The sequence below is a fragment of the Natrix helvetica genome, assembly GCF_964273705.1.
Source record: "Natrix helvetica genome assembly, chromosome: 14".
Lineage (NCBI taxonomy): Eukaryota > Metazoa > Chordata > Lepidosauria > Squamata > Natricidae > Natrix > Natrix helvetica.
The window spans coordinates 11,650,290-11,675,444 of NC_138564.1; the positions used below are offsets into that span (position 1 = coordinate 11,650,290).

Genomic DNA, 25,155 nt, shown 5'->3' on the forward strand with positions numbered 1-25,155 from the left:
GGAGGGGCCAATTACCTCCAAGGTGTGGCTTTACTCCCTTACTCGACCCGTTCTTTAGCTCTTCCCTTCGTCTGGCAACTCTGCACATGTGCACACTGGGAACAGGCTCCAGCTGTTCTTCTGCCTCAGTGATGTCTGACTCTGAAGGCAGCTGGTAACTGGCATACGGCTCTGTCCCTCTCTGCCTCTGACACAGAGCCCTCAACCGAGCCTTCCCCAGACTCCAGGACTGGCCCAGTTTCCTCCCCAACCTTCCTCAATGCCCGACTCTGCTGCCAGCTCTTCTGGCTGCCAGTGGGCCACAACAGGAAGACCCCAACCCGTGGTCATTCTTTAGAGGGAGAAGCTTGCTATGAAGGAAACATTTTACGGTAGGAAACGGGAATTAAAATGCAAAGCTCCAGCTCTAACACCGAAAAATGGATGTGGGGTGAAGGTCACAGTTTCTTGATGCTACAATCCCCAACCAAAATACACTGCATTAAGAGGAAGGCCCATGATCGAGTGGAGCGGTGGCCCAGAGGTGGCGCTCTCGCCTCACAATCAGGAGGCTGTGAGTTCAATCCTAGGTAGAGTCGGATATTTCTCTCTCTCTCTCTCTCTCTGGGCACAATGAGAATGTATCTGCTGAACTAAACTCCATACTGGCGACACGAAGGGCATCTGGCCAGTAAAACACCTTGCTAGCTCCATTCAGTTGTCCAGACTCCACCTGGAAGGGATTATGGGGTCGTTAAAAGAAAAGGAGGAGGAAGACCCATAATTGAACTGCAAGACTGTAGGACGTTCCAGATTAGGGGTCCCTAACCCCCGGGTCACTGGCCGCCAGAAACCGGGCCGCACAAACAAACAAAGCCCCATCCGCGGGAATGCAGGCAGCCCGCAAAACCACAACCCTTCCGGCCCGCGGAAAAACCACTCTCCACAAAACCGGTCCCTGGTGCCTGAAAAGATTGGGTGTGTGTGGGTGTTCGCTATCCTAGGGGGCACAAGGCGAGGTCCCCTTGTAGTTCCTCTTTAACTGGACGGTCCCCGGAGAACTCCTGGCAGGAATACAAATGTTCTTTCAGCGGGTCGCCTTGTCATATTCCATTAGCCTTATCTTAACATGGCTTGTTAGCTCTATTTGCAAGTCCCGGAAGGATACGTGAACAAATTCCCTGATTAGAGGAGGTTAAGCGATGCACCGGGTTAATTTTTTTTTTTTTTGCAGGTACGGGATTTACGACCTTTGCTAAATGCAACCAGCTCTCGTAATTTATCAGCGCATAAATGTTTTTAAGTACACAGGAACGGGGACTTTAAAAGCCAGCCAGCGCCGGGGTGGAAAGAAATTGGGGAGGGGAGGAGGAGGAGGAGGGAAGCTTTGACTGGGATTCTTGGCAGAGGCCTGATTGGAGGGGTGGGGGGGGAATCTATTAAGAAGGGTGTGCATTATTTATCAACCTGCAACAGGCGTCGTTTGCAATTGCCGGGCGCAGGAATATCGCAATCTCTATGGTTCACAGCGATGTTGTAACTGGTCCTCTGGTAATTACAATTATGAAGCCTTGGGAGAATATCGGAGGGGGGGAAGAGCAGGAGACTAAATAAATGCAAAGCAGAAAAACCTGCTCGAAAGAACAGTTTGTACCAAACTGGGCTCTAATTTTTCTTTTAAAAGAGCCAAGGACAACTCTTGGGGAGGTGGCTGTACGTTTAGGGTTCAAAATTACAACGGTGCTGAGAAAGAAGACTTGCAGCCATTTTTCACAGTTAACGACCTTTGCAGGTCGTGTGATCAAAATTCAGGCCGCCTGCCTACTAGGTTCTACAACCGTAGCTGTGTCCTGGGAGGGGGGTGGGGGTTAATGTGACCCCCTTTTGCCACCGTCTGACGAAGCAGAGTCAAACGGGGAAGCCAGATTCGCTTAACGACCGGGTTACTAACTGATCCACTGCAGTGATGCCCTTAGCAACTTTGGCAAGAGGGGTCGTGCAACGGGGCAAAAACTTGCTCAACAAAAATGCCTCCTTTGATATCTGCAAAACTTGGCCAGGAGTCTCGGAGAGTCACGAACCAATGAAGCGAACTAATGTTCTCCTGCAAGCTCCACTCCCCTGTCGCTCCTCTTTTCTTTCCTCTGGGAGGGGCCATTCATCGTCCACCTGTGGCCTTACTCCCAAGTCGACCCCTGTTCTTTAGCTGCTCCCTTCTCCTGGCCACTCTGCACATGCGCACACTGGGAACAGGCTCCAGCTGTTCTTCTGCCCCACTGATCTCCGACTCCGAAGGTAACTGATAACTGTCAGACGGCCTTGGCCCCCTCTCTGCCTCCCACGCAAAGCCTTCCCCAGACTCCAGGACTGGCCCATGTTCCTCCCCAACCCTCCTCACTTTCTGAATCTGCCACAAAAAGAACAGTCAAAGAAATGACAAGAAAATCACAACAAATCAGCAAGCTGAAAAGAAACCTAGGATGAATGGATAATTCACATTTCTGCCTGCTAATAGCAAAGTGGGCTGTGAGATATTACAAGGAGCTCGTTTGACTTTCCTTCTCCCGCCGATTCATTTCCCGAGAAACCGACACTCTTAATCTCATCCTCTTCATTCATCTCCCGGGATAATATGATTAGCTTTTAAAGCACTTGCAAGGATTAAAGACGAATACTTGTGAATTCTTTCAAAGGTGATAAATAATCATTAGAAAGCACAGCCAAAGTTAAGGGGAACGGTTAGAGGTTGAATACGCAAGTATCACGCAAGTGAAGATCTTAAAAAGTCTCAACTTGCTGGAGGAAATATCATCAAGGCAATTAGCGCCTGAGCAAATCCAGTGGTTAAAGATTCGCTGCGGGAATAGGGGACCGGATTCAAGGCAGATCTGAAAACCTTGCATTAAAAAGATCAGAAAAAGGATGACAATGCAGAGGTGTTGACAGACTCTCTATTTACCAAGGAAAATGGGTGGGCGAGGAATATTGCAAGTACATCAGGGAGGAGGAGGAGGAGGAGGAGGAGGAGGAGGAGGAGGAGGGGGAGGAGGAGAGAAATTGAGGTGAAGGAAGAGGAAGAAGAGGAGGAGGAGGAGGAGAAGAAGAAGAGGAGAAATGGAGGTGGAGAAGGCGGAAGAAGAGGAGGAGAAGAAGAGAAATTGAGGTGAAGGAAGAGGAAGAAGAGGAGGAGGAGGAGAGAAATGGAGGTGGAGGAGGAAGAAGAGGAGGAGTAGGAGAGAAATGGAGGTGAAGGAAGAGGAAGAAGAGGAGGAGGAAGAGGAGGAGAAGAAGGAGAAATGGAGGTGGAGAAGGCGGAAGAAGAGGAGGAGGAGGAGAGAAATGGAGATGGAGGAGGAGGAAGAGGAGGAAGAGAAAAAGAAGAAGAGGAGAAATGGAGGTGGAGGAGGAGAAGGAGAAGAAGAGGAGAAGAAGAAATGGAGGTGGAGGAGGAGGAAGAAAAGAAGGAGGAAGAGGAGAAGAAGAAGAAGGGTAACAACAATAACTGAAGGACAGCGAAGACGCACCGTAACTGAAGTTCTTGAGTAATGACCGCAATGATTGCGGTCAAAATTGATGTCACTAAGCAAAACATTTGTTAAGCGAGCTCGCCCCGTTGTACGGCTTTTCTTGCCACCGCTGTTTAAGTGAATCATGGCATTGGTTAAATTCGTATCATAGTTGTGAAATGAATTTGGATTTCCCCATCGACTTCGACTCCCAGAATTCCCCAGCCGGTGTTAAGTTGGGGATTCTGGGAATTGAAGTCCACAAGTTTTAAAAAGTGGCCAAAGTTGGACACCCCTCTTTTAGGAGTTAAGCAACTCCTAAACAACAACAACTATTATTATTGTTGTTGTTGTTGTTATTATTTGTTTTTTTATTGACCCTGTAACCCCTTACATCGGGAGTGGAATCAACTGAGTGGAGCAGAGTATTTACTGGCCGGATGCCCTTCCTGTCACCAATGCAGAGTTCGCAGCAGATATTTACACACCCTGATCTCCTTCCCTCTGCCGGGAGGCCACTGAGAGGCAAGCAAATGAAATATCCACATTCCTCCCTCCCATTCCGTAGTGCGACAAAGAGATGTCGAAATAGATAGATAAAGAGCCCGTTAACTGGGCCAGGCGTGGAAGGCGTGAAAAGCTATTTTTTATTTTCTTATGCTGTGTGACAACCCGATAATGACTTTTTAATTAAAAGCCATTTCTGCTAATCCACCAAGGAGAGACTGTAAACAGCATTTAAGGCCCCAGAACAAAAACCGCTTGGCTTGTTCCGTGGGGAGACGTGGAGACACACAAGTGTGGAAGACACACCGAGACTCACACTCTGCTAACAGCATTTAAAAGGGTTAGGGTACATCAGGAAAGGAAATCAAGGGGCAAAGGGGAAAACTAGACTCTCAGGCCTGTAGCTGGTTCCTTTTAGGATCTTTCCTCTATTCTATTCTATTCTATTCTATTCTATTTTCTTTTCTAATTAGTTTCGGTTTGTCCCACAACTTCTAAAAGCACCACAAAGGTATTTACCTCGCAATTGAATTCCATTTCAGCATCCATGGTGATAATTCGAACGGTGAAGGTTTTGGGCTGCTTCCTTTTGAGAGAGCTGAAACTCATGCGGGAGGCGATGGCCCCAGCCATGGTGAATCCCCCTAAGACTTCACCCTATGCCAAAGGGGGTATACCCTGACCCTTCTCGGAGGGGGGGGGAAGAAGGTCCAAAGCAGGGGGGAGGGGAGAAGTGGGGGAGAGGAACTGGGACCACACGACCCACACTTTAGATCAAATCCAAGGCACGGCAAAGATCCAGCCAGTTTGCCTGGAGTTTCTCTACGAGAAAAAGGTGAGGAGGGGTCCAACACGCTCCCTTTAACATGTTTCCAAGGTGTTAATTCGGTCCCCTCCGGTTCTCCTCGCCGATGGGAGTCGGAAGGTGGGGGGGAAAGGAGGAAGGGAAAAAAGGAAACATGCACCACCACCCCCGTTCAAAACGGGGCAGCACCCTAAATTGCAAAACCTTAGAAGGGGTCTTTTGGGGGGGGGGGGGTTCGATAAAGGAAAAAAATATATACCGGAAAGAAAATTGTTGGGATTAACTGGGGTGGAGGAGAGGGGTGTTACTGGACTGGCACGATTCAGATGCCAGCCGACGGGGGGAATTGGCACAGGAGGAAAAGTGGACAGTGCCCCTCCCCAATTTTATTCGGGAAAGAAAGCGTCTAAAAAGCTGAAATCGGTCCAATTTTGACCTGGGTAGGGAGGTGGGTTTCTTTGCAGATTTTCTATATTTGGGGGTGGGGGGAGAGAGAAGCTGCCCCTCTAAGGAAGATTCCTGGGAGTGGGGGGTTTCTTGGAGGGCGACGAAGAGGCGTCCTTGGAAAGGGGGAGAAATTGGCAACCCACTTCGGCCCTTCTCGTTTGGGGGGATGGAAGTCCAGAGCCAAAGGGAACCTGGTGAGAAAGAAAAGTGGGGTTAATAATAAATAATAACCTTTATTTATTTACAGGGCCTGCAAAGCCTTCGTCCCAGCTCCAGCAGAAACAAGCTTAGATCAATCAGCATCCATCCCAAGCCACCATTCCCTCACCCCTGTTCAGGAAACCCCCCCCCCCCCCCAGCCAGGAAACCAAGAAGGAGAACAAGATGGGGAAATTTTGCAATTTGGTTTTTTTTTCTAGATAAGGTGAGAGAAATAAGAAGATCGAAGGGGAGGGGGGGAGGACCCAAGCAAGAAAAGGGACCCTGTTTAAAGAGGAAGCGGGGGTTTATTGAATTCAATTCGGGGGGGGGAGGAAATAAAGAGTCGGGGGCTTCCAGAGACCACATATCCAGTCTTCCTAAGACTTATTGGGAGGGAACTCTCAATGCCAATATATAGATATATGGGGTGGGGGCTTCCAGGTAACAAGGGGGGAAGCTCTCAATGCCAATAGACACATATATGGGGTGGGGGCTTCAAAATAGCAAAGGGGGAGCACTCAATGCCAATATATAGATATATGGGGTGGGGGGTTTCCTGGTAACAAGGGGGGGAGCTCTCAATGCCAATAGACAAATATATGGGGTGGGGGCTTCCAGGTAACAAGGGGAGAAGCTCTCAATGCCAATAGACAAATATATGAGGTGGGGGCTTCCAAGTGGCATGGGGGGGGGAAAGCTCCCAATGCCAATAGACATCTATATATGGGGTGGGGGCTTCAAGATCGCAAGGGGGAAAGCTCCCAATGCCCAATAGACAGATATATGGGGTGGGGGCTTCCATGTGGCAAGGCTCCTTGTAATTAGGGGAGGGGGCTTCCTATTGTCAATGTAAGATTTATTTGTAAGGGGGAGGCACCCATAAAACATAGGGGGGGGGAGGATCTCCAAGGGACAAGGGCATAATCTGGAGCCTATTAGGGGAGGGGGCTTCTATAAGACTTATGGGGGGGTCTCGCCCAGGGGGGGTCCAGGAACCTTCCCGCGTGGAAAGAGGGGTGGGGAAGGCGGCCCCCCGCCCCAATAATGGGGAGGGGATCTTGGGGACGGAGGGGGGGGTCTCTCCTCGGGGTGCCTCGCCGCCGCCCCCCCCCGTACCCCCCCCGCCCTGAAACGCTCCCCTCACCTCGGCCACCACAGCCTAACCTGCCACTCCTGGCCCCTCGCTTCTCATTGGCGGGGAAAGGGGCACAGTCCCGCCTCCGGAGGCGGGGCGCCGCGGTTCCGACCGCCCACTCGTCCCTAGGGGCTTCGGTCCCCGGGCGGGGAAGGGCGATGCAGCACTTCCGGTTGCTGAGCGACGGCCGCCATTTGCGGGGCGGCAAGGCGACTCGCCGGACTCGCCAAAATCTTTGCCGCGCCCAATCTCGGCTTTTTAGGGGCACCGTTAGGCGGGGTCTCTTTACGCGGCGGCTTTGTGCGACGGGTCGCTCTCTCCCGCGAGCCAGTACCCTCAGCGCGTTCCTGAAAGAACCGGAAAGGTGGAGGCGAGAGGAAGGTTCACCGCATCCCTTCAGCGAAATGATGTAGGGAGTGACGGATTGGTGGGAATGCTTGTCTATCCGCACGAACGGCCCTCCCTCTGCAATGACGCAGGAGAGGAAGATCGATCCCTTGCTCTCTAAGGAAAGAAGCGAGGCTAGTGGTGGCGCAGCCTCGAGCGCCCTCTAGCGCAAGAAATGGAGAAGGGAAAAAAAGTACACGGGAAAGTTAGGAGAATGAACTTGTGTTGTGCATTCACACAACACACACCAAACCGTAAAATAAATGAATGAGCTCAGTTTGCCTGACCCCCCTGAATCAAATGAGTGCTGTGAAAATGCAATCAACCACTAGGGGGCAGCAGAGACCGTGTTTTCTTCATCTCTGGTAGTGATTGGGAAATCTTCAAGCCTCTAATCTTAGTTAAGCGAGTTGTGCAGAAGTTAACAACTGCAAGTTAAAAAAAAACCATGAAAATCAAACCGCAGATAGATAATCGGTTGGGGTAATAAATACACACTCCTTTAGCTTTAATCTGGATTCATAGGTTTAAACCATAGTTGAAGTGGAAGTCTTTAAGAAGATGTTGGATAGCCATCTGTCTGAAACGGTATAGGGTTTCCTGCCTAGGCAGCAGGTTGGACTAGAAGACCTCCAAGGTCCCTTCCAACTCTACCATTGTATTGTATTAAATGAACCGTGATTAGCTGGCTTCAAAACGTTGCATCCCTGGATGTCCAGACCTGGATTTGGCCTCGTTCACAAAGCCCAACTTAAAACTGCCCGTTCGATGGCTTAATTTCCTCTTTGAAGCCAGCACCATCTGGAAGGACCCTTGCCAGTTTGTGTTGGACTCTGGCAATGCAAAATTCTGGCTTTAAATAACACCTTAAACGATAAGCAAAAAAAGAAATCTCCCTGATGGCTTGAGGTATAAATCCGGTCAGTGGTCTTTAATGCATCGAAAAAGAACAGATGTTCCTAGCGAAAAGCACTTAATTTGCAGCGTTTTAAAGCCATCAAGTTTCTCTCCCTCATTAACTTGAAATGTCCAGAGGGGGGGGGGGAGAAAAAAATCTATCAAGTAGCCCTAAATAATATTGAGAAAAATGGACACTCTGCTTAGCCCAATCAATCCAAGGTTTGGCAACCACGGATCGCACAGCAAAGCTCCTTCTCCTCCTTCTCCCTGCAAACCTTCCTCCCTGCAAACCTTCCTCCCTCCTAGCCCTGATGCTGTTCCCTAGCTGGGCAACGAAACGTCTGCAAGAAGATTCCCTGCCAGCTGCAAACATCCGCCGCAAGGCCAGCCCTCCGCGATGGGGCGGGGAAGGGGAAGGGGTGGGTGGGCGGCGCAGAGCCCGTCCCTGCCTCCCTCGCCCGCCCGGGTTGGCTGCTGTCCGGCCGCCCCGCTTGGTCCGCCCCGGGCAGGTGGCGCAGGAAAGCGAAGATGGCGACGCGGGCGGGCGGCCTCCCTGCCCGGCACTGGCTGCGGGCGCTGCGCGGGGGAGACCCTCGGCCCGGAGCCCGGTGAGACCCCCGCACCTTCTTCCCTCCTCCTCCTCTTCCTCCTCTTTCTTTTCCTCCTTCTGTTCTTCCTTCCTTTCTTCCTTCCTCTTCCTCCTCTTTCTTTTCCTCCTTTTTTCTTCCTTCCTCCTCTTTCTTTTTCTCCTTCTGTTCTTCTTCCTCCTCCTCCTCTTTCTCTCCCACCTTCTCTTTCTCCTCTTTGATTTTCTCCTCTTCTTCCTTCCTTTCCTCCTCCTCTTTCTCTTTCTCCCCCTCCTCTTCCTTCCTTCCTTCCTCTTCCCCCGCCTCCCCTTTCTTTTTCTCCTTCTGTTCGTCTTCCTTCCTTTCTTCCTCCTCTTTCTCTCTCTCGTCTTCCCCCTCTTCCTTTCCCACGTGTTCTTCGTCTTCTTCTCCTCTTCCTCTCCTTCTCTTCTTCTTCCTGCTTTTGGTCTTTCTCCCCCCCTCCTCTCCCTCGTCTTCCTCCTCCTCTTTCTCCTCTTTCCTTTTCTCCTTCTCCCTCTCCTCCTCTTCCTCTCCCTCGTCTTCCTCTTCTTCTTCCTCCTCCTCTCTGGGCCCGATCCCTGCGCTGAGAGTCTCGGGGCTGCTGTGGGCGGGCCGGAGGAGGGGAGGGGGCGGGAGGGGGTTGACTCTCTCCAGCGGGGCTGGGGGCATGCAAGTGGGGCGACCCCAAGGGGGTCCCCTTGTCCCGCCCCATTGGGACCCCCCAGCTGCCTCTGGAGCGGGGCGGAGCCGGGCCAGGACAGAACCAACCCATCTCAGCCCCTTTGTGTCCAATCACACTTGCCCAATAAGGAATTCTATTCTATTCTATTCTATTCCTTTTTTATTCTATTCTATTCTTTATTCTATTCTATTATTCTATTCTATTCTCTATTCCATTCCATTCTGTTCTGTTCTGTTCTTTCCTATTCTATTTTAATTCCTATTCTATTTTAATTCCTATTCTATTCTATCCTATTCTATTATATCCTATTCCTTTTTTCATTATAAATTTAAAAGATGGGGTACCTAATGCTCCCTCCCTCCCTTCCTTCCTTCCTTCCTTCCTTCCTTCCTTCCTTCCTTCCTGTTAGAATGCAGTATTGCAGGCTAATTCTGCCTGCAATACTGACCGACTGGTTCAAGGTTGACTCAGCCTTTTATCCTTCCATAAAATGAGGACCCAGATTGTTGGGTGCAAGAGGCTGATTCTGTAAACCGCTTAGAGAGGGCTGTAAAAGCACTGTAAAGCGGTATATAAGTCTATGGGCTATTGCTATGGCTATGCTCTTCCTTTCTTTCTTTCTCTCTTTCTCTCCTATCTCACCCTTCCTTCTTTCCTTCTTTACTTCCTCTCTCTCTCTCTCTCTTTTTCCTTCGTTCATGGAGGAAAGGTTGATGAAAAACAACAGAATTCCCTGAGATGGCAGAATTGACTTGTTTGATTAGGGAAAAGGCAACAAACTGCATTTGTCAGCAACTAGAAAGCTGGCCTGGGCTTTTTGCTCAAAAAAGGAGGAAAGAAATTGAACGTGATTTATTTTGGTTTGGTGATTAGAAAGTGTAGACTATGAAAAAGAGCCACAATGCGTCTTCGGAGTGATATAAATGCATTTCTAATTGCTGTAAAAAGATTGAAAGCCCCTTTATAACTTTATTTTACTTACTAGGCGTTTGTCTTTCATTTGTGTGGTTTTTTTTTTAAATCTCCTGATCACTTTCTCTCTTTTTCTTTTCAGTTTCTTTGTTTTGCCTGTTTAAAAAACCCTTCAATAAATAAAAGTTAACTTTAAAAAATATGGAGGGGGGAATACACAACCGTGCTTGAACTACAGCTCCCATTACTCAGCCAGGCAGCTTGGTTGGGGATGATCTGGCTGTGGGTGATGGGTATTATTATTGAACCCAGTAAGGAAATACCATGGAAGGGGGGGGGGACTAAATCAGAAATGAACTCTTGAACGATAAGGAAAGGGTTGTCAACCAAGAATCTCAGATTAGCCCTGTTGAAAAGATTGTTTTCCAGGTATTTTCTGAAGTTAATGAGTGACCAGGATGGGAGCAAAGGTCTTGGTCAAATAAAACGGGGGGATATTATTAGTAATAGTTGATTGGTATACACTGGATCATCTCTCTGGAAGGATATCTTGGTTGAGGTTTTTTTTTTTTAGCCAGCGCGTTTTATCTAAGGAGAGCTAATAGGAATGGGTTTGATTGCATTTGGTTTTCAAGAAAGTTTATTTCTTATTACGGGAGGACTACAAAGAATAAGAGTAAGAGTAGAGTAGAGAAGAATAGAATAGAATAGAACAGAATAGAAGAGAGGAGAAGAGGAGAGGAGAGGAGAGGAGAAGAGGAATATAGAAAATGAATAGAATAGAATAATAGGATGGAATAGAATAAATTAGAATAGAATTAGGATAGGATAGAAGAGAAGAGGAATATAGAAAATGAATAAAATAGAATAGAATAATAGGATAGAATGGAATAGAATAAATTAGAATAGAATAAATTAGAATAAGAATTAGGATAGGATAGAATAGAATAAGTTAGAATAGAAGAATAGAATAAGAGTAAGAGTAAGAATATAGAAAAAGAATAGAACACAACAGAATAGAGCTGGAAGGGACCTTGGAGGTCTTCAAGTCCATCCACCTGTGCAAGCAGGAGACTCTTTATCATTTCAGACAATTGGTTGTCCAATCTCTTCTTAAACACTTCCAATGTTGGAGCATTCACAACTCCTGGAGGCAAGTTGTTCCACTGATTAATTGTTCTAACTATCAGGAAATTTCTCCTTAGTTCTAAGTTGCTTCTCTCCTTGATTAATTTCCATCCGTTGGGGAGGAACCTGGGCCAGTCCTGGAGTCTGAGGAAGGCTCGGATGAGGGCTCTGTGTCGGAGGCAGAGAGGAGGCCAGGGCCACATGTCAGTTATCAGCTGCCTTCAGACATCAGTGAGGCAGAAGAACAGCTGGAGCCTGTTCCCAGTGTGCGCATGGGCAGAGCTGCCAGACGAAGGGAACAGCTAAAGAACAGGGGTCGTCTTGGGAGTAAGGCCACAGGGGGACGATGAATGTCCCCTCCCAGAGAAAATAAAAGAGGAGCGACAGGGGAGTGGAGTTTGCAGGAGACAATTAGTTCGCTTCATTGGTTCGTGACTCTCTGAGACTCCTGGCCAAGTTTTGCAGAGATCAGCCTGGCAGTTCTCCAAGCCAGAGAAGGTCTGTGACCGTAAATCCTCCCTTGAAAGACTTTGCTGGAGGTGAATGAGCAGAATTCACGGCAAATTAATAAAAGGGTTTTTTGTTGGGACAAGGAGTTTGCTTCAGGCTCTCTGGAACACCTTGAATTTAGAATCCCCCCATCAAAATAAAACGTCTCGACTTTTTTTCCCCCCAGGGGTTATTCCAAAGACAGCGAAAGCAGCTGGTTCCGCTCGCTCTTCGTCCACAAGGTGGATCCCCGAAAAGACGCTCATTCCAACCTGCTGTCCAAGAAAGAGACCAACCACCTCTACAAGATCCAATGTGAGTCCCTCCTGCCCGATTACTAGATTTTCCTTTTCTTTTCTTTCCTGGAGCAGTTTCAACTCCGAATTTCATGGATTTTTCTCCACTGGGACCATTTCAAGTTCTTTGGACTTCAACTCCCAGAATTCAATGCTGTCCAGGGAATCCTGGGAATTGAAGTCCACATAATCAGCTGTAATGTTGATGGTCTCACTCATTGTGTAATTATTTATTAGGTGTATTATCTGCCTCGCCAATTTATTGTGCCGGTTAATTTGCTGTGATTCACTTCCAGTCCGTTTCTTTTGGCCTTTCCCTTCAACCGCTTTTTCTTTCTCTCGTTTCCAGTCCACAACGTGAAGCCCGAATGCTTGGATGCCTACAACCGACTTGCGTAAGGATCGACATTTCTTGTTTTTTTCCTGGTTTAGTAACCAAAATGTATTTTGTTTTAATGGGCCCACAATATTGAGCTATAAGGTAATGGTAAAGTTCCACTCGGACCTATGTCCTAGTCGTTCCCGACTCTAGGGGGCGCTGCTCATCTCCCTTTCAAAGCCGAAGAGCCAGCGGTGTCCGATGACGTCTCCGTGGTCATGTGGCCGGCAGGACTCAATGCCGAAGGCGCACGGAACGCTGTTCCCTTCCCACCAAAGGGGGTTCCTATTTTTCTACTTGCATTTTTTTACGTGCTTTCGAACTGCTAGGTTGGCAGAAGCCGGGACAAGTAAAGGGAGCTCACTCCATTAGGCGGCGCTAGGGATTCGAACCGCCGAACTGCCAACCTTTCTGATTGACAAGCTCAGAGTCTTTAGCCACTGAGCCACCGCGTCCCCTGTGAGCTTTTTGTTTGATAAATGAAGACGCAGTGCTTAGGATGCAGAATTGCAGGCTGACTCTGCCCACTGCCAGCAGTTCGATCCTACCGGCTCTAGGTTGACTCAGCCTTCCGTCCTTCCAAGGTTGGTAAAACGAGGAGGCTCAAATTGCCCGGGGCAAGAGGCCAACTCTGTAAACCTCTTAGAGAGGGATGCAAAAGCACCGTGAAGCAGTATATAAGTCTAAAGTGCTTTTGCTATTGTATTTATTTCCGAGCAGCGAAGGGTGTGTTTGTTGGCCCAAGGGAAATATTTGGGATTGAAATAATTGCATTCGAATGATGCAACTGCCCTCGGACCAACAAATGCATCCTTCGCTGTTTGTGAGCCTCCAGCAAGGGGCAAAAGCGAGGAGAGGAAAGACGCGGCTTTTAGCAGCATCACAATCCCGAAATTCACCATTATTTGAGAAACGGATTTGCTTTCTGCCCTTCTGTTAATTTGGGGCCTTGCTTTGCAGGGAAGAAGTCCTTCCCAAGCTGCATTCAGACACCGGGTACCCGTGTGAACTGGTTGGCAACTGGAACACTTGGTACGGCGAGCAGGACCAGGCAGGTGAGAAGGTGGGGCAGGCAGGTGACTTGAGCTGCGTGAAGGCCACTGTACGGGACGCAGTCCTCACACAACGGCCATGCGTTTCGTGGGCGTTCAGGGTTACGAACGGTGCTGCAAACGGTGATTTAGGGCCGATCCTCAGACTTAAAACTGCGTCAAGCAGCCTCATGGGCACCAAGCACACAGCCACCGCCCCGTGGTTACGACAGTGGCATTGTGTGTGTGTGTGTGTGTGTGTGTGTGTGTGTGTCCCCGGTCGCCATTTGTGGCTTCCCCACCCAGGTTCCCACGAACAAACTCGGCCAATAGAAAAGATGGCCAGTCCCAGTGATGTGATGATGGGTTGTTTAATGACTGGGGTGGTTGGCTTAACGACCACAGCAGAAGCAAAGGTTGTAACATGGGGTGCCTGACGAAATCACCATGTCACTTAACAACAGGATTTCCAATCCCTCTTATGGTCATAAGTCAAGGACTGTAGTGTTTTCTACTGATTTTCCATTGATTTTCCTACTGACTTTTTCTATTGATTTTTTTCTACTGATTTTCTATTGATTTTTCTACTGATTTTCCTACTGTTTTTTTCTATTGATTTTTCTACTGGTTTTTCTAGATTTTTCTATTAATATTTCTATTGATTTTCCTACTGATTTTCTATTGATTTTTCAATGGTTTTTCTACTGGTTTTTCTATTGATATTTCTACTGGTTTTTCTACTGATTTTCTATTGATATTTCTATTGATTTTTCAATGATTTTTCTATTGGTTTTTCTATGGTTTTTCTATTGATTTTTCCACTGATTTTTCTATTGATATTTCTATTGAGTTTCCTACTGATTTTCTATTGATTTTTCTACTGATTTTTCTATTGATTTTCTATTGATTTTTCTATTGATTTTTCAATGATTTTTCTACTGATTTTTCTATTGATATTTCTATTGATTTTTCTATTGATATTTCTATTGATTTTTCAGTGATTTTTCTACTGGTTTTTCTACGGATTTTCCTACTGATTTTCTATTGATTTTTCAGTGATTTTTCTACTGGTTATTCTGATTTTTCAGTGATTTTCTACTGGTTTTTCTATTATTTTTCTATGATTTCTCTATTGATTTTCCTACTGATTTTCTACTGATTTTTCTACTGATTATCTATTGACCTTCACCGAGTTTTCACCATGACCAACGATCATAAAGTCACTCTTTTCAGCGCCGTTGTAACTTCAAATGGTCACTAAGCGAACCGTTGTAAGCCGAGGAACACCCCTCCAGGGGGACGGCCTAGCCCAAGGCTCGTTTACATTTTATATCGCCTCCTTCTCTTTGGGGCTCTACACAACTCAGAATCTTTTGTCTCCTTGCAGTTCACATCTGGAGATTCATCGGCGGCTACTCTGCCCTCATGGAGTCCATGAACAAGCTGAGGGAGAATCAGGTATTTGGGGTGACACCCCATCACCCACCTGGTCTTGGCTGCTGCAGCAGGTTGCCTTGCTGTTCGAGCACCTGTTATTTGCTAAAATTATATGTATCAAATCCTGGGGGGGAATCAGGAGATTCCAGCAGTTCAAATAAGTAGAAAGGTTTATAGCAAGCTTAAGCTCGCTACAAGAATCTGAACTACTAACAGAGTAGGGGAAATGAGCGGGAGATAAGACTGGAAAGGAATTCAAGATCTCTGGTGAGCACGCAGGGATTCATGGCTTATGATGCGTTTGACCCTCCCTCTGTCCCTCGGCATCAGCCTGCTCCTCTCCTACAACATGCCTGTCTCAGTGGGGTTGGGGGGGGGGGCTACACGAGGCTGTTTATCATTGGCCAGTTCATGCCACGCAACCCAGCGTTCGCTTCAAGAAGAGGCCGCAGAGCTGAGTGGCCAGAGCAGCGGTCCCCAATTTCTCCGCCAGCCAACTATCCCCGTCTCCTAGCCGAGTTCCGGGAAAACATTTTTGACCTCGAGGAAAAAAAAAAAACAAGAGCCATCCGGCTGTCTCTTTTCTGCCCTCTGACTCTTCGCTCCTTCTGTTCCGGCAGGAATATTTACGATTCCGCAAAGAGAGGAGCCAAATGCTCCATTCCCGAAGGAATCAGCTGCTCCTGGAATTCAGTTTTTGGAATGAGCCCCTGCCCCGCGCCGGGCCCAACATCTACGAGCTGCGAACGTACAAGTTGAAGGTGAGACAGTGAATTCTAGTCCTGCCTTAGCCGTGGAAAGCCAGCTGGGAGACCTTGGGCCAATCACCAGGAGGCAGTGAGTTCGAATCCTGCCTTAGCCATGGAAAGCCAGCTGGGTGACTTTGGGCTAATCACCAGGCGACAGTGAGTTCTAGTCCCGCCTTAGCCGTGAAAGCCAGCTTGGGCCAATCACCAGGCGGCAGTGAGTTCTAGTCCCGCCTTAGCCGTGAAAGCCAGCTTGGGCCAATCACCAGGAGGCAGTGAGTTCTAGTCCCGCCTTAGCCGTGAAAGCCAGCTTGGGCCAATCACCAGGCGGCAGTGAGTTCTAGTCCCGCCTTAGCCGTGGAAAGCCAGCTGGGTGACTTTGGGCCAATCACCCAGAGGTCTAGTCCTGCCTTATGCACCAAAGCCAGCTGGGTGTCCTTGGACCAATAGCGGCAAGCTGTGAGTTCTAATCTTGCCTTAGGCATAAAAACAGACTGGGTGACTTAGGGCCAGTCCCTTCTCTTTTTAGCTCCACCCACCTCACAGGGTTGTCGTGGTGGGCCAAATGGAAAGAGGAAGGCATATTCCGCATGTCCCCTGCCTTGAGTTATTTATAAAGTAGTGAAGGAGGGATAGCAATATCATTCATTTAATGTCCAGCTCCACCTGTTAGAGGCTTAGATTTGCCAATTTGGTGCCATCCCTCTTCGAAGCCATTTCTACCATTTTGTTTTATCTCTTTTTGACTTTCAGCCCGGGACCATGATTGAGTGGGGAAACAACTGGTAAGCGGAAAGCAGTTGCAGACATTTGTCAAGTCCAATTTCCCCAAAAAGTCAGCGCGAAAGAGAAACGAATGAATGAATTCCCCGAGAGAGAGAAAGAGAGAGGGGAAAAAGTAAAAATGTGCAATTCGCACAGAGCAAAACATAACAAATAGCTTATTAAGTTCATGCAATAAGGAAGTCCATTTTTGATGGTTGCAGGGCTCGGGCAATTAAACATCGTCAAGATAACCAGGAAGCTGTGGGCGGCTTTTTCTCCCAAATCGGAGAGTTGTACATCGTACATCATTTGTGGGGTAGGTAATCTTGAAACCCATTGTTCTTTAGAGCAGCAGGGGTCCCCATCAACCTTGGCACCTTTAAGCCTGTCGGACTTCAACTCCCAGAATTCCCCAGCCAGCAATGCTGTCATAAGAAGATGTTTGAGTCATACTGTCACATAAGGCAACGTTTTATTTTATTTTATTGTTTTATTTTATTATTTTTTGTTTTATTTTATTTTATTATTGTTTTGTTTTATATTATATTATTTTTATTTATTTTTATTTATTTTTATTAATTTATTTTATTATTTTATTTTATTAATTATTTTTATTTTATTAGTATTTTATTTTATTTTTATTTTATTTTATTATTTTATTTTATTGTTTTGTTTTTTATTTTATTTTTTATTTTGTTTTATATTATTTTATTTTTATTTGTATTTTATTATTTTTTATTTTATTTATTTTATTAATTATTTTGTTTTATTTTGTTATTTTATTTATTATTTATTATTTATTCTATTTTTATTTTATTTATTTTATTTTATTAATTATTTTTATTTTATTCTGCTTTTATTTGGGGGAGGTTCCATGTTTTATTTATCTAGGTTTAGGATTTGACTGAGACTTCCTTCCTCCACTTGGATTCCCCGGGAGGTTTGGGGGGTTTTTGGGGGGGCTTTGATGATGTTTTTTGGGTTGCTTTGCAGCCTACAGGGACCTGCAATCTCGAGAGGAGACACGGAACGCTGCCTGGAGGAAGCGAGGATGGGATGAAAACGTTTACTACACAGGTCAGGACATTTTGAGGAGGGTCTGCTAGACATCCTATACAATGTTGTGGCTGCTTCGGTGCTCTTGACCACTGCTGGGCTGATGCTGCAATCACGTGGCCTTCATTTTCTGTGTTCTGTGACAGTTTCCGAGCCAATCTTGCAATCCCTTGCTGCCTTCCCCACTCAGCTGCAGCCACTTAACCTGCCTGCTGAAGAGGGGAGGGAGGGAGGGAGGAAGGAGAGAAGAAGATGACAAGAGGGAGGGAAGAAGGAGAGAAGGGAAAAAGATGAGAAGGAAGAGAGGGAGGGAAGAAGAAAAGAAAAAAGGTGAGGAAGGAGGGAAGGAAGGAAGGAAGGAAAAAAGATGAGATGGGAGGGAGGAAGGAGAGAAGAAAAAATGAGGGAAGGAGGGAGGAAGGAAAGAGGGATAGGCTGGAGAAAAGGAAGAGAAGAGAGAATGAAGGGAGGGGGGAGGATGGAGAGAAGAAGATGACAAGGAAGGAAGGAGAGAAGAAAAAAGATGAGGGAGGGAGGAAAGAGGAATAGGTTGGAGAAAAGGAAGGGAAGAGGGAGGGAGGAAGGAGAGAAGAAAAAAATGAAAGAAAGGAAGGAAGATTTCCAGTGCTCCCTGCCAGGGCATTTCCCGTTGGCCAAGAGTATCTCACGTTGGGTGCGGAGGGGGACAACGAGTCATAACATCCCAAGAGACTGTCTCACTCTGTGACGCTTTGAACGTCCTTCTGTGTTTGCAGTTCCTCTCGTGCGGAGCATGGAGTCCAGAATCATGATCCCCTTGAAGATTTCCCCGTTGCAGTGACCCGCCTTCCCAGGGCAGCGCGGGGCTCAACCGTCACCCAGGAAAAGAAGGAGGAGAAGAAAGAGAGAAAAAACTATGTTACATTTCCTCCCCGGTCCTTTTCCCCTCTAATAATCTTCGTTACATCCCGATTTTCTAACTTTTTTCGGCTTTGCTTGTGTTTGCTCCACCTGGGGTGCTTATGCGGACTTCGTCTCCCAGAATTCCCCAGCCAGAACGCTCATAAGAATGCTGGGACTGCAACTCCCACAATTCCTGGAGCCGGTGTGGCCTGCTGGAGAATTCTGGGAATCGAAGTCCGCACATCTTAAAAGCGTCAGGGATCTCCGCGGCCGATTTGCAACTGGGCCATGAGCCGGCGCGCGCACAGTTTAATTCCTGTGCCCGGTGCGCCGGTGTGCATGCATACACAGCTGAGCTGCCTGTGTATGCGCTTGCATGCCAGCCCAATTCCCCTCTCGCTCCCCAGCTGGGCCACAGAGTCACAAAAACCGGGGACCACTGTCCTAAGTTGAGGGAAAAAATGTATCTAGAGAGATTCTGGAATCATTCCATTCTATTTTTCCTTCCTCCCAACCTGTTAATTCCCAGGGAGATGGGGGAATGCTTAAGCTTGTTCTTCAGAGGAAGAGGAGAATCCCAATATTTGATCAATGGCTATTGACAGCTTAGCAGCTTGGTGTCCGCGGTGACGGGCGGACACTTTTTAAAAAGAATTGGGCAATGGATTCTCTTGGCTAGCGTCCGGCCTCTTTCCTGGAGGGGGAAGGTGAGCCTTTCCCCACCCAGCCAGCCTCTTTTAAGAAGGACGCGCATTTTGACATCTGGGAGCATGGATGTGAGCCTGCCGTGGCTGCAGATGGAGCCACGTAATGAAGAGAATGGAGGACAGTAGCAATAATAATAATAATAATAAAAATGTCTGCTTTTCAAGGGCCGTGTGACCTGTCTTATTGCACACGTAAATTAAATATTTGACCTACTGATCTGGGGGCACTGTAAGCAATAGCAATAGCACTTGAGACTTGTATACCGCTTCATAGTGCTTTGACAGCCCTCTCTAAGTGGTTTACGGAGTCAGCATATTTGCCCCCAACAGTCTGGGTCCTCATTTGACCCACCTCAGAAGGACGGAAGGCTGAGTCAACCTTGAGCTGGTCAGGATCGAACACCTGGCTATAGGGCAGAGTCGGCCTACAATAGCAATAGCACTTAGCATTATACACCACTTCACAGTGCTTTCCAGCCCTCTCTAAGCGGTTTACAGAGTCAGCCTCTTGCCCCCCAACAATCCAGGTCCTCATTTTACCCACCTCGGAAGGACGGAAGGCTGAGTCAACCTTGAGACGGTGATAATCGAACTGCTGACATTCGGCAGAATTAGCCTGCAATACTATATTGTAACCACTGAGCCACCGTGGACCCTCCTTCCTTCCTTTCTTCCCCTTCCTCCCTCCCTCCACACTTAGTATTAGCCTTAGACTTATATACCGCTTTACAGTGTTTTCCAGCCCTCTCTAAGCGGTTTACAGAGTCAGCCTCTTTCCCCCAACAATCTGGGTCCTCATTTGACCCACCTCGGAAAAAGGGAAGGCTGAATTAACCTGGAGTTGGTCAGGATCGAACTCCTGACAATTGGTAGAATTAGCCTGCAACACTCTATTCTAACCACTGGGAAGGAAGGAAGGAAGGAAGGAAGATAGCAACAGCACTTACATTTATATACCGCTTCACAGTGCTTTCCAGCCCTCTCTAAGCGGTTTACAGAGTCAGCCTCTTTCCCCCAACAGTCTGGGTCCTCATTTGACCCATCTCGGAAGGACGGAAGGCTGAGTCAACCATGAGCCTGGTGAGATTCGAACTGCCCAAATTGCAGGCAGCTGGCAGAAGTAACCTGCAGTACCGCACTCAAACCACTGCGCCACTGGACTTATGCTTGAGAGGTTGGGGCAGAAGCTGTGTCCATAGAGATAGAGCATCAAGATCACATGAAGCGTTGCCACTGATGAGACCACACTTAGAATGCTGCATCTAGTTTTGGTCCCCACAATAGAAAAATGGTATTGAGACTCTAGAAAGAGTGCAGAGAAGAACAACCAAGATGATGAGAGGACGGGGGGCTAAAACATACGAGGAACGGTTGCAGGAACTGGGCCTGGCTAGTCTAGTGAAGAGAAGGACCAGGGGAGATATGAGAGCATCTTCCAATATTTGAGGGGCTGCCCCAGAGAGGAGGGGGTTAAGCTGTTTTCCAAAGCACCCAAAGGCCAGACAAGGAATAATGGATGGAAACTGAACAAGGAAAGAATCAACCTGGAAATAAGGAGGAATTTTCTGACAGTGAGAGCCATCAACCCACAGAACAGAAGTTGCCTTCAGAAGTTGTGGGAGCTTCATCCCTGGAGGCTTCCAAGAAGAGACTGGAGTGCCATTTGTGAGGGTTGGATTAAAAAAAAAAAACCCACCAAGATCCAGAAATTGTGGTCGCTCCGTCACTGAAGGTTTTCAAGAAAAGTTTGACCAGAATGTTATAATAAGGACTTCTGCCTAGGACAAGGCGGTTGGACTAGAAGACCTCTAAAGTCCCTCCTGGCCTTACAATAATATGTCTCTACTTGGCCCCGTTATTTTGTGATTCTCGGGATGGTAATCCTCTGATAGGGAAGCTGCTGCCATGCGTAAGAGATTAACAAATGTCAAGAACATGAGACTCATCTGTGGGGCGCATGCTGACCTATGACAATGATCCTTGATTATGGTTGTGTCAAAGTGCTTGGCCAGCAGACGAGCCAAAGTCTCAAGAACAAGGATTTGCATGCTGCACTTTGGCCGACCTCGTCCGGTTTCCTTTGGATATCCAAATAAATAACTTCGTTAAGTGTATCCTCCTCTTGGAACGAAACAATCAATTCCACCATCTCTGCTTTATCTTCCTTGCTGTGGGAATAATCTGTATTTTTATTTCTAAATGGTCTTCATAAACCTCCACTATTTATATTAACAAAATTCCCGGTACCCTTTCTTTCACCTCAGAGGGGAAAATAATGTTCATCCGTTTTAAAGCACGAAGCTTTTCTTTAAAAACTTTTCTAAAATCAAAACTTTCCAATACATCTTTTAAAAAAAGAAAAAACTTCCTCTTAAGGTGTATATAGGGAATCCTCTACGTACAGCCGCAATGGAGCACAAAATTTAATAGAATAGAATAATTCTTTATTGGCCAAGTGGAATTGGACACACAAGGAATTTGTCTTCGTTGCAGATGCTCTCGCTGTACATAAAAGACAAGATACATTCGTCAAGAATCATAAGGTACAACACTTAATGATAGTCCTAGGGTGCAAATAAGCAATCAGGAAACAATATCAACATAAATAGAATAGAATAGAATATGCAAAATGAATAGAATAGAATATAGAAAATGAATAGAATAGAATAAGGAATTAAAGGAATGGAATAGAATATAGAAAATGAATAGAATAGAATAGAATAAGGAATTAAACGAATAGAATAGAATAAGGAATTAAATGAATAGAATAGAATATAGAAAATGAATAGAATAGAATAAGGAATTAAATGAATGGAATAGAATATAGAAAATGAATAGAATAGAATAAAGAATTAAATGAATAGAATAAGGGATTAAATGAATAGAATAGAATATAGAAAATGAATAGAGTAGAATAAGGAATTAAATGAATGGAATAGAATAAGGGATTAAATGAATAGAATAGAATAGAATAAGGAATCTTGATTCTAAATGTGGCAACAGGTGGAAATACGAATAGGGGCCATTTCTGGACTCTTATTTATCTCTAGACCTTAAGCAAGGAGAGGTGCTCTCTTCTGTGTAAGAAATGGAGAAAGGGTTTATCAGCTGCTGACTTTTGACTTCTGGATCCTGGCCAGATTGGAGAAAGCAAGAAAGAAAGAAAAAAAAAGAAGAACTTTGAAATCTTTCCTGCTATCTAATCCAGAAATCACGCGATAGAACAAAGATGGCAAGGAGTTTTATGGCCACCCGTCAATCTGCAACCTTTCAAGCTTGATTGCATCGCAGACCTCGGCAGTTCGATCACCCCATTTTTCCTAGAAGTAAAAAAAAAATGTTTTCACTTCCCTTCCTGCACCCTCCACATGGATTTCCTTCTTGGTTTATTTCAGCTAGCAAATTCCTCCAAGTGCAAACATTTCCAAACCGTAAAGCCTACAAACTTGAAATTTGGCACATCTGTTTCATTTGGCTTTTAGGTGCTCGCTAAGAAAGGATTTGTCGAAATGACCATCAGATCATTAGTATTTCTTATACAGTAATTAACACACTCTGATGCTAAGGAGTTCTACTCCCCCTCCCCACCTGAAAAGAACTCTGTTCCAACTGCCAGTTGCCTCACAGAAAATACGACTTCAGCAACAGAGTGGTCAACGCCTGGAATACTCTATCTGACTCCACTGTTACATACTCAAACCCTCACAGCTTCAACCTTAATGTCTACCATGGACCTCACCCCATTCCTAAGAGGTCCGTAACGGGGGCATGCATAAGCACACCAGCGTGCCTACCACCCCTGTCCTACTGTCTCCATTTATTTGTACTCATTTCCTTCATTCATGTCCATGTTTATATTTGTATTGGCTATCTTATACACGTTTGACAAACTAATAAATACAAATACAAAGGCGGATGTAAGGGTATGTGCGAAAGACCTTGGAGAGGGAGAAGGGATGCTGCCTAGAGAACAGGCAGATAAGAGAGAGCAGAGCCCATAGCTTCATTAGGGGAGGGGAAAAGAGGCCCAGAAGGTTTACATTTTCAGACTTGCAAGATTCTCTTAAGATAGTCTTGCAATACAATTGGTCCTGGACTTGCAAACTGCAAATAAGGCCAAACTTTCTGTCGCTAAGACCTTTGTTAAGTGAGTTTTTGTCCCATCTTTATGTCCCAAAAGTGCTGTTTGCAAGGGGCACCTGGGCCTTCTGCTCTGTTTTGAAGACATTTCGCTTCTCACCCAAGAAGCTCCTTCCGAGTTGAGGAAACATCGTAGACCAGACTAGGAAGAATAGGGGAGACATGATAGCAGTGTTCCAATATCTCAGGGGTTGCCACAAAGAAGAGGGAGTCAAGCTATTCTCCAAGGCACCTGAGGGTAGAATAAGAAGCAATGGGTGGAAACTAATCAAGGAGAGAAGCAACTTAGGGGGAGAAATTTCCTGACAGTGAGAACAATTAATCAGTGGAACAACTTTCCTCCAGAAGTTGTGAATGCTCCAACACTGGAAGTCTTTAAGAAGATGTTGGATAGCCATTTGTCTGAAACGGTCTAGGGTTTCCTGCCTAGGCAGGGGGTTGGACTAGAAGACCTCAAAGGTCCCTTCCAACTCTGCTATTGTATTGTAAAGTCTTATCTGCTGGTTTCCCCAGTTTGGTATGATTCTTGTAATGTAGGCGAGCGACAATAAAGTAGCCTCTTTTTGGCCTATTCAGGGAAATTGTTCTAGCTCTGTTCTAGCTCACACCAAATTGAGCTAAAACCAGAATTGTTTCTGTTAGGAATTATAAAAGGAAATTATGAAAAAAAATTATTAGATACTTAATTCTACACATAATCACAGCAGCGAGAATTACATTCGCACAAAACTGGAAAAATAATTACACACCAACAGAAGAAAACGTAATTAAAAAAAAACATGTTGGAATGTGCAGAGATGGATAGGCTCACGAAAGAATTAAAAGAGGAAGAAGAATCTAAATATCACTCCGTATGGGATTTATGGTGTCATTGGCTAGAGGAAAGGGGGGGGGGGAAGCAGGAAAGAAAGGAAGAAAGATCGACAAATTAAAAAAAAAACTACAAAACCGGAAAATGATTAAAAGATAGAAATACAGAACAGACTGTAGCAAATAAATAATAGGAAAGGGATGCAAAACGGTTCAATAAAGCAAACCAATAAAGTCAACTAAATTAAGTTCTGTCCCTGCAAAAAAACAGAATATCTGATCCAATTCTTGGGAGTTAAACTGGCACATTTGCAAGCAAAGGTTGTTATACATAGAATACATAGAATGTTATATATAGAATGAAGGAGGAGGATGTATGAAATAATATAAATGCAAATGTATAGAAAGTTATAGCTATACAAGACGTATGTGCAGATAAAAGAATCACAACAGATATGTAAAAGAAGTGTCATGTGTTGCAAAAGATGTGATGTTTGCATAAACAAAATAAAAAGTTTTTTTTTTTTTAAAGAAAAGACAAATCAAGCCATCCCTGCTCTTATCTCCCATCGCCGCTGGGGCCAAGGTTACAATCAGGCTATAAAAGGTTGAACTCACTGGGTATCGAGATTCATTCTTACTGCAGCTTGACAATCGACAAAATGAATCTTGCTCATCTTTTGGTCCCGGCAGCACGTAAGTAGAGATTCTTCCAGAGCCAGTAGATCCAAAGAATCCACTCAGGGATAAGGCAGGCTACCCTTCACTGAGTGGCTTCCAGAGTTTTGAATTGCGTGAAACACCTGCGTGAATTTTTTTTGCCTGTTGGAAGGACAGGGGAGTTCGTAGGATGGGGTGAACAGGAGGGCTAAAGAGCAAGCTGGTTTAACTTAGATCTCTGTGTGTGTGAGAGAGAGAGAGACAGAGAGAGAGAGAGAGAGAGAGAGAGAGAGAGAGAGAGAGAGAGAGAGAGAGAGAGAAATAGAGAGAGAGAGAGAGTCAGAGAGAGAGAGAGAGAGAGAGAGAGTCAGAGAGGAGAGAAAGAGTGATGAGAGAAAGAGGGGGAGGGAAGAGAAGCAGAGACAGAGAGGAGAGAAAGAGTGATGAGAGAAAGGGAGGGAGAGGGAGAGAAAGAGAGACAGAGCTAGAGACAGAGAGGAGAGAAAGAGTGATGAGAGAAAGCGAGGGAGAGACAGAGAGAGAGAGAGAGACAGAGAGGAGAGAAAGAGTGATGAGAGAGA

General features: G+C 46.0%; 2 protein-coding genes across 6 annotated transcripts in view; one reads left to right on the forward strand and one right to left on the reverse strand.

Annotated features, from left to right (window-relative positions):
- Nucleotides 1-6,945, reverse strand: part of NF2 (NF2, moesin-ezrin-radixin like (MERLIN) tumor suppressor) — a 52,900-nt gene extending 45,955 nt beyond the window's left edge. For 4 of the 5 annotated variants that reach the window (XM_081966466.1, XM_081966468.1, XM_081966464.1 and 1 more), the window contains exons 1-2: nucleotides 6,590-6,945; nucleotides 4,512-5,435 (exon numbers count right to left, since the gene is read on the reverse strand). In XM_081966466.1, coding sequence (XP_081822592.1) covers nucleotides 4,512-4,625 — 114 coding nt within the window. In that variant the 5' untranslated portion in view covers nucleotides 4,626-5,435; nucleotides 6,590-6,945. The remainder of the gene's footprint in view (nucleotides 1-4,511; nucleotides 5,436-6,589) is intronic. The other variant, XM_081966465.1, reaches the window with a different exon arrangement.
- Nucleotides 6,946-8,317: 1,372 nt separating this feature from the next.
- NIPSNAP1 (nipsnap homolog 1) lies at nucleotides 8,318-19,128 on the forward strand. The gene is made up of 10 exons (XM_081966481.1): nucleotides 8,318-8,475; nucleotides 11,853-11,980; nucleotides 12,311-12,356; nucleotides 13,301-13,395; nucleotides 14,759-14,829; nucleotides 15,429-15,569; nucleotides 16,308-16,339; nucleotides 16,541-16,635; nucleotides 17,313-17,396; nucleotides 18,131-19,128. The coding sequence occupies exons 1-10, from the start codon at nucleotides 8,396-8,398 to the stop codon at nucleotides 18,193-18,195; spliced, it is 837 nt and encodes a 278-aa protein (XP_081822607.1). The 5' UTR covers nucleotides 8,318-8,395; the 3' UTR covers nucleotides 18,196-19,128.
- Nucleotides 19,129-25,155: the final 6,027 nt, after the last annotated feature.